This window comes from Ailuropoda melanoleuca, chromosome 12 (assembly GCF_002007445.2).
Source record: "Ailuropoda melanoleuca isolate Jingjing chromosome 12, ASM200744v2, whole genome shotgun sequence".
NCBI lineage: Eukaryota > Metazoa > Chordata > Mammalia > Carnivora > Ursidae > Ailuropoda > Ailuropoda melanoleuca.
Window position 1 is genome coordinate 35,295,324 of NC_048229.1, and position 8,247 is coordinate 35,303,570.

Genomic DNA, 8,247 nt, shown 5'->3' on the forward strand with positions numbered 1-8,247 from the left:
CCTCCTCATTAATAGTGATACTGGCAGTATGATTATTATTCTGCTGTTGCCCACATCTGGTCACCCTTCCATCAAGCAGTCCCAAAGCCTGCCAGGGCCTCCGTCCCAAGCCAGGCATTCCCTCCCAGGGGCCTCTACGCCTTCATCTGATTAAAAGAGATGGAGGTGGAGCTCAGGCCCCAAGTCCCCAACACGAAGCAGAGATTGACAGCAGCACCTTGGAGACCTCTGGACAAGTGGGATGCAGTGGCTAATCCCACAGATTAATTCTTAAGAAGCCAAACAGATGGGGGCACCTGGTGGCTCGGTTGGTTAAGCATCTGTCTTCGGCTCAGGTCATGATCCCAGGGTCCTGGGATCAAGCCCCGCATCAGGCTCCCTGCTCCGCTGGGAGCCTGCTTCTTCCTCTCCCACTCCCCCTGCTTGTGCACTCTCGTGCTCTCTCTCTCTCTGCCAAATAAATAAAACCTTTAAAAATAATAAGTAGCTTTCACAGATTAACCTAGGCCTGTAATGGTAGTCATACCATTAAAAAAAAAAAAAAAAGCCAAACAGATGACAAGGTGGGTGGGAGCTGGGGTTGTACAACATCCCCTCTGCTCCCAAACGTTGCTAAAAGCCCCATTCACCCTCGTCACCGCTTAATGGTTCCACGGGGCATCCCCCTCACCAGTGGGATCACCCACAAGCTGGCTAAACCCCAGGAGATGAAAGTTTAAACCCCAACTCCCCCCTGGGCTGTGGTTCTGGACCTCAGCTTCTCTGTTAAAGGTCTTGGCATTCCCACCCTAGCTCAGCTAAGAGGTTACAATAAGAGGTTAGTGTAATAAATGAGTCCTTCAAAACACTATACAAAGGAATTAAACTTTTATTAAGACTTTTCTGTGCCAGAAGCTGACAACACAGGGGCATAAGGCACGGTCCCTGCCCTTGAGGAGCTCACAGTCTACTAAGGAAGTCAGATGCCCAAACAATTGCCACAGAGATGGGGGGCAGGGGCAGCAGCCAGCAGAGGAAGGCACGATTACCCTGCTCCACCCCCCATATTCCAGATTGGCTATAAGAAGGCGAATGGGAAGCTTATCATTGTTTCTACCATTTTCCCTGTGACAGCCCTTACTTTTCTCAGTCCTCGGCACCATGAGACGAGGAGGGAGAGACAAAGATGAGGGAGATATATTTGCTGCCTTCGAAAAGCTGCAACACCCTGGCAGGATATAGACAATAGTAACTTTCTTTCCCAAAGCCGCAAACCAGTGCAGCAGAAGCCGGGGAGAGTCGGGGAGATTGGAAGAACAGGGGCTGGGCCAGCCCAGTCCAGTCCGGGAAAGGGAAGGAATGGGAAGAGAGGGTGCCCAGGGCCAGGGAATAGGGCAAGATGGAGGTTTCTAGATGGAAAAACTCATAGTAAGTTGCCAGCAGCCACAGCCAACAGAGGGGCCGCCAACCCAATGGAGAAAGTTGCAGCGCCTTTACTATAGACCACATCTTTTGTAGAGTACTGCCCCATATTACTACGGTCCTGGTGGCCAGCAGCACCTCCAGCCAAGCTAAACTGCCCTTTCCCGGAGGTCTCAGGATGTACTTCCTGTGGAGAAGTCTGGCTGGCTGGGGCTGAAGCGGGTTTGGTGGTGGAGACAAGAGTGGTTGGGGTGGGGGTAGAAGTAGTAACGGAGGTGGTTGGGGCCACAGTGGTGGGCTTAGGAGCGGGCAGCAGGACAAGGGGTGGGATTCGAGGGGAGAAAAAGGTTTTGTTGTGAAGGTCCGAGTTACAGCGTGACCCCTGGCAGCAGGAGCCACTGAGTGTGAACCCTGGGCCTGTCACCACATCCCGGGTGCAGAACTCGTCCTGGACACAGCCCCGAACAGGCAAGGATACAGTCACATTCGCTGCAGGAGGGAGACACAGGTAGGCCGGTGGTGGGAGAGTTGCAGAGCCAGAATGAAACTTTGGGGCAAGACAAGGGCAAGAACCCCCAAAACGGGGGACAGAAGGGCTCTGCATCCATGAATCCAAAGTCTCAATTCAGGCCCCCCTTTGAGAAACTCTGTCCCACTGTCTCTGACACATGGTGAACCACATTTCCCACTTTTGAGAGGAAAAGTGTGTAGGATGAACTACAAGTCCCACAATGCCTTGGGAGAAAAGTTGGGAAAGTTTGGACAGGGATATACCTTTCACAAGACCAAAGAGCCCAACAAACTATCCCTACATCCCTCTCTTTGTTTTTTCCATCTCTATCCCTTCCACCCCCACCCCTGCCAAAATTTAGTCTTAAGAGTTCAGAACTACAACTCCCGTAATACACCTGGAAAAAGAGGCTTTTGAAGCACATCCCCTGGGGTTCCCTGAGGCAGAGGCCAGGAGGATGAACTACCTCTCTCCTAAGTGGTTAGGTGGGGGGCCCTAACCCCTTGAGTTTTAAGGGGTCGGAACTAGAGCCCCTGCAATTTAGAAGCTTGGAGGCTTCCATTTCCCATAGCATATCGTCCCATTCTGCACCTGGCAGGCCTCTACAGAATGTATTTCAAAAAAAAAAAAAAAAAATTAGGACGAAAGCACCCGTAGTAGTCCCATGCTACGTTGGGGATAGAGCTGCATTTCTCATGACGCTCTCCGGCAAGACAAGAATTTAAGCCTACAGCTTCCAGAACGTGTTGGAGGTGGGGGAACTCTTTGGGTAAAGGGCTACCCAACGCCCATGAGGCTCAGAGAGGCTACCACAACTCCTGTCGACCCCCGTGCTCCGGACTCGCTCACCTGCCGTCAGGGTGACGTTACCGTCGAAGCAGCCCTTGTAGACGCGGTCGCTGGCGTTGTAGCAGCTCACGACGGGCGGCGCCGTGCCCTGGCACTCCTCGCGGCTCAGCCCCACGCAGCTGTAGCACTCGGCTCCGTTGGGCTGGTACGCACTCTCATTGCCTGCGAGCGGAGCGGGTTGGAGGGAAGGGGTCCAAAAGGTTCCGAAAGCCCAGCTCCGCAGACGGTCCCTCCAGCCTAGGTCTCCGCCCCTCGACGCACTCCGGGCTCAGCCCCTAGCTCCGCCCAGGGTGTGGCCCGCCCCCACTCAATGCCCCAAGCCCTCCCCATAGCCCCGCCCCTAGCGTCTCGCCGCACGAGGTCTCCAGCGACGAAGCCCCGCCTGCCGTCGCGTGGCCCCGCCCCCAGCCCGTGTCGCGTTCTCCCGCCTCCGGGTTGGGATCACCCTAGTGGCTCAGCCTCGGCGTGGCTCCGTCCCCGAGCCTAGGGCCCCGCCCCCACCGACCTGCGGGGTTGAGCGCTCGCGACGTGAGGTTGAGTTTGGTGTTGCAGCGGTCCTGGGAGCACTGCTGCAGCTGAATGAAGGCCAGAAGCCCGTAAAGGTCCAGGCCGCGGTCATTCTTGCCCGGAAGTCCCGAACCGCAGCCCCGCACTGCCACTGAGAACTGCCCGTGGACTGCGAAGAAGAGGGGCGGAGTCAGGGGCGGAGCCTCGAGTGGACTCCCCCCTCCCCAAGAGAGCCGGGCCGGGGTCGAAGGGCAGGGGCCTCAGAAAACCGATCGGAGGGGAAGGAACGACAGACGGAGGCGCAGAACCTCAAAGAGCTGAGTCCGAGGGAACAGAGAGGCTGACAGACTGGCCACAACCGAAGGGGTAGCGTCAAGAGTGGAGTAGGATGGGGCCGGGCGATAGAGGGACGGAACTGCCGAAAGCATCCTAACAAGGAACTGGGAGCCTGACAGAAAGGGCACAGGAGCAGAGACAGGTGGGGCCTCCCAGGAGCTGTAGCCTTAGATAGGGGCGGGATTCCCCCCGGGGTGGGCCAGCGGGGCGGAGCCTCAGTCTAGGGAACCGAGGAGGAGACCTCGAGAAGGGTATGCAGCACCACGAGCCTACCTGGATAGAGGATTCTGGCAGGGACAGGGTGAGTAGGGAGGTCTCAGGGGTGGGGCGGAAATGGATAGGGTGTGCCCTCGAAGGGGAGCAGGCCCCAAATCCGGGCTCTCCCAGGTCACCCCAGTCAGGTAGCACCTCTCAGCCCCACGCCCTAACGGCGCGGTTGTGTTGAAGGGCTCCAGCCAGGCTGAAAGGGACGCAGGGAGGGCGTTGAGTGGATGTGGACAAATTCAGAAGAAGGGGTGGGACAAAAGGAGGCAGGGCCCGGCTGGGGGAGCTTTGTAGGGGGACGAATAGATCAGAAGGCCCCACTCACTGGTCTCCACCGCTCCCACGGCCTCTGTGCAGACGTCCACGCCCGGCGCGCACTTCACCGTCTTGGTCTTCTGCGGAGAGCATCCGTCATCCGCTTTCTGCACGCAGCTGTAGCACTCCAGGGCCTGCGCTCCTGGGGAGGCAGGGCCGAGTAGAACTAAGGGATCCCTACTGAAGCCTCCTCCCGGAAAGGAGAAATACTCCTTCTCATGCCCTCTGTCCCCGGGACAGGACAATGCTGTTGCCCACCGTTTTCCAGGACAGGAGTAAGGAAAACCTCCCCAGAAATCTGGTGCCCCTCTCCTTCAAGCCCCCTATGCCTGTAGTGGGAGCATTCTTTCCACAGCCCCTTATGTTCAAGATGGGGGATCCCTGCTATGGATGGGAGGGACACCTTCCCACAGTTCTCCGTTCGTGATGGCAGAACTCTTCGCACAATCCAGGCAGCTCAGTGAGAAATCCCTTCCCACTGCCCCTTCTGACTAGGGCAGGGGCTCCTTCCCACAGCCCCCACTTTCTCAGGATGGAAGAACTTGTCCCACAGTCCCCCAGGGCAGGAATCCTCCCCACACTTCCTCTGCCCAAAGTGGGGGATCTCTCCCACAGCCCCCTTGACCAGAGCAGATTATCTTTCCCACAGCCCCCTCTGCTCAGGATGGGAGATTGTCCCCACAGCTCTCCCTGTAGGAGACAGCTTCTTCCTAGGGGCCCTTCTGTACCCCCTCCATCCCCTCCTGGCAGCAGACCCACCTCCTCCAAGAAGGAGCAGCAGCAGCAGCCGCCAGCCTGTAGTCCAGATCACTGCCTGGGCACCTGCTCTCCTGGCAGGGTCCATGGCTCCGTCCTGCTCCCTCCGCGTCCCCCCTGGGTGTGCCGCCTCCCAACCTGGGCCCTCTTACCTGAGCCCAGGATGAGTAACCTCCCCCCAGGCAACCCTGGCCTTGCCCAACCAGGCCAAATCAGCGTCCGCGGAGGGGCTGGGCACCCGCCCATGGGTGCGTCACCCACAGCTGCAGAGGAGGGAAAGGGCGGATTCAAGGTTCCTTGACTATTCCCAGGAGAAAGTCTTTGTGTTTGGCGGGTAGAGGGGAAAGTACTGAGGCTCAGGTTGGGAAAAGGGTCTGCTTGACACCTGGCACTCCTGAAATATTTAATGAGTACTTGACCATGTGCAAGCTTTGGTTTGGGTGACTGTTGGAGGTTAAGACAGAACCAGTGCCCATCCTCACGGAGTTCACTGTCTGATGGGGGAGAGAGATATTAATTAAGTAATCACAAAAACTGTTATATACAACCGAAACAAAGAAGGGAGAAGTGTAGGGAGCTCCAAGTAGGTATGGAGTCTAGGGGTGGGGGCTGGTTGGTCAGTGAAGATTGCTGGAAGGTGTCGTGCAAGTTGTGGTTCAATGACCGGGGGACAGGGCACATTACAAAGCAGAGGGAGCTCAGAGGACAAAGAGGAGGAAGGTAGATACTCAGGCTGAAGAGGCAAGCCGGGGCTAGAATGATCAGGGCATTACAGGCCCTGTGAAGAGATTTCAGTGAATTCTGAGAAAGGTGGATAAATGCTAAGAGGGTCTAAATCAGCGGCGCCGGGCAGGGGGGCGGGGCGGATACAATCAGACTTGCTTTTTAATATGACCAAAATCTGGGAACGAATGCAAATATCTGTCAAGAAGGGAACAGAAAAAGAATGAGTGGGTCCCAAACCCCATGGAATAGTACACAGCAGTGAAAACAAGCCAACTACTGGTGTCTGCAGCCCCATGGATGAATCTCGAAAACTTTACGTAGAGCTCAGAAGCCTGTCACGAATAAAACATACCGCGTAACTCCATTTACATGAAGTTGTGCCACACAATAGGGATTCCATCGTCCCAAAGGAGCGATGGTGATAAGCCCCCACTATCTTCCTACAGGCAGTAGTTACACATGTGTACAAATCTGTACACGTCCCCAGCTGGGGACGTCTGGGTGGCTCAGTCAGTTAGGCATCTGCCTTCAGCTCAGGTCATGATCCCAGGGTCCTGGGACAGAGCCCGGCATCCATCGGGCTCCCGGCTCAGTGGGGATCCCACTTCTCCGTCTGCCTGCCCCTCCCCCTACTTGTGCTTTCTCTCTCTCTCTTTGCGTCAAATAAATGAATAAAATCTTTTAAAAAAAATAACCCAGCTGTATACTCGCTAAATATATATTTTATTTTAAAGAAGGAAAGAGAGAAAGAGAAAAAAAGGAAGGACGTCACTGTGGCCTCTGTGTAAAAAAGGAAAAGATTTCTGGAAGGAGAGAGAAAGCCAGGAGACCAGTGAGGGAGCTGGGCAGTCTCCCAGGTAAGGAAGAAAGGCAGCCTCTGACATCAGGGAGTTGGCCAGGCACCCACACTGAGGCCGTGGTCTTCTGTTACACACCAACACCAACACAGAACGCCAACCCTGGACAGGCCCACCCCGTGACGTGCTGGAGGGGGCCACACTCAGGATCACTGCTTGACCGAGTCTGAATTCAGAAACAAGAACAGCGTGCAAACCACAAAATGACTAAGCATCCCCATATCCAGGCTCATATAAGTGACCGCTTATGTTGTGTTATGCTATGTTATATTATAGTATTTATATAGATTGTTTATTATATAATAACATTTATATTATTATACTATATTATATCATTATATAAGCTATGTCTCTAACCTTCCTTTGTTTCTCCCGGCTCATAGATAAGATTTATCTATGCCGGGGGAAAATAGCGGCTGTGTACATAAAGATATTTTCTACTCTCCAGACCCCGTTGGGCACCCCTATTCCCAATAATGACTAGCACCTCAGTCATGTAGGTGACGTCACTTGGCATCATGCTGAAGCTCACAGAGAGAAAGTGAATGACTACTTGTGAAATCATCCAGCACTGGCCCCTGCCTCCCTGCCTTCCAGCCTTCCAGCCTTGAAATCCCAGCCCTGCTTAGGGGTTGCTGTGTGACCCCAAGGAAGGGTCTTCACCTCTCTGAGCCTCCGAGAGATCTGTTCTACAATAAAGGAAGGAGTGGCTGTCATGGTGGAGTGAGCCAGTGGGATTGGACAGACTGAACTCTGGAATTGGACAGACTGAAATTTCAATCTTGCCTGTGCCATCCTCTTGCTGTGTGACCTCAAGCAACTGGGACTCCCTCTCTGAACTTCAGCTGCCTCCTTTGCCAAAAGGACCTGAAAACCCTTATCTCCTGAGGGATGGAGTGAGGCAGGGTAATAATACTGTAAGTATTGTTACAGGAGCAGAGGCCCTGTTCAGGAGCAGAGGCCCTGCAGGCCCCAGCTGCGTGGGAGAGTTTCAGGGAGGAACCCCAACTAGCCAGACCAGAAGAACTAGCATCTTGGGAGGGAGTGGTACCCAGGGTGGGGAGTCTCCTCTTGCTCAGGCCTGCCTGGATTCTGGGTGCTGACCCCCACCTGGCCCAGGCCCAGAGAGCAGAGGGAGGGTTGAATGTGGGGCCTCTCCTCACACCTGCTCTGTGATTCTTCCCTGCTCCTATTCCCAGAGGTCACTGCAAAGTGATTTCAAACCTGGTTCCCCAGATAGGTGAACAGAGAGGTCAGTGTGGAGGCAGTCCTCAGCTCTGGAGGTCATGCCAGGGCCTCAGACAATCTTGGGGCCATATCCACTATGGTTTCCTGTCCCTTGGGCCAAGACAGGCCTTGAGCCCAGTGACATTCTTGGCTTATCTCAGACCCACTCCCTCTGGGACATGTAATCTGGGATGTGTCAGGGAAAGGGTGGTGTTAGGGGCAGTCCCAGCTACATAATTTGTGGGGCTCCATGCAGAAGGTAAATATGGGGACCTAGTTCAAAAGGCAGGTAAGAGTACCATTAAAGATGTTAAGATAGAAATGCATTTTTCCTTAATTCTGCCATCTTTCTCCACCACTCCTGGTGTTTGATGTCATATTCCCAAAGGCAAACACCCTGGACGCTTGAGAGCACAGACCTTCGTGGGTATCTACAGACCTTGCCCCACAACCGGAGCAACTGGGTTGCTGGGCTCCCCTTCCGGTGGGCAGCTGCCC

At 54.7% G+C, this 8,247-nt stretch overlaps 1 protein-coding gene across 1 annotated transcript; it reads right to left on the reverse strand.

Moving 5' to 3' along the window:
- Positions 1-850: 850 nt before the first annotated feature.
- On the reverse strand, positions 851-5,097 carry LYPD3 (LY6/PLAUR domain containing 3). The gene is made up of 5 exons (XM_002923951.4): positions 4,943-5,097; positions 4,194-4,325; positions 3,267-3,437; positions 2,762-2,923; positions 851-1,890 (listed from the first exon to the last, which is right to left on the reverse strand). The coding sequence occupies exons 1-5, from the start codon at positions 5,025-5,027 to the stop codon at positions 1,403-1,405; spliced, it is 1,038 nt and encodes a 345-aa protein (XP_002923997.1). The 5' UTR covers positions 5,028-5,097; the 3' UTR covers positions 851-1,402.
- Positions 5,098-8,247: the final 3,150 nt, after the last annotated feature.

What these genes read in the sequence shown, in the direction of transcription:
- LYPD3 (XM_002923951.4), bottom strand. Translation starts at nt 5,027, where the DNA reads ATGGACCCTGCCAGGAGAGCAGGTGCCCAGGCAGTGATCTGGACTACA. An exon ending in GCTGCTCCTTCTTGGAGGAG is followed by an intron (nt 4,326 to 4,942) that starts GTGGGTCTGCTG and finishes CTGCCTCCCCAG; the next exon opens with GAGCGCAGGCCCTGGAGTGC. An exon ending in GCGAGCGCTCAACCCCGCAG is followed by an intron (nt 2,924 to 3,266) that starts GTCGGTGGGGGC and finishes CTCCGCTCGCAG; the next exon opens with GCAATGAGAGTGCGTACCAG.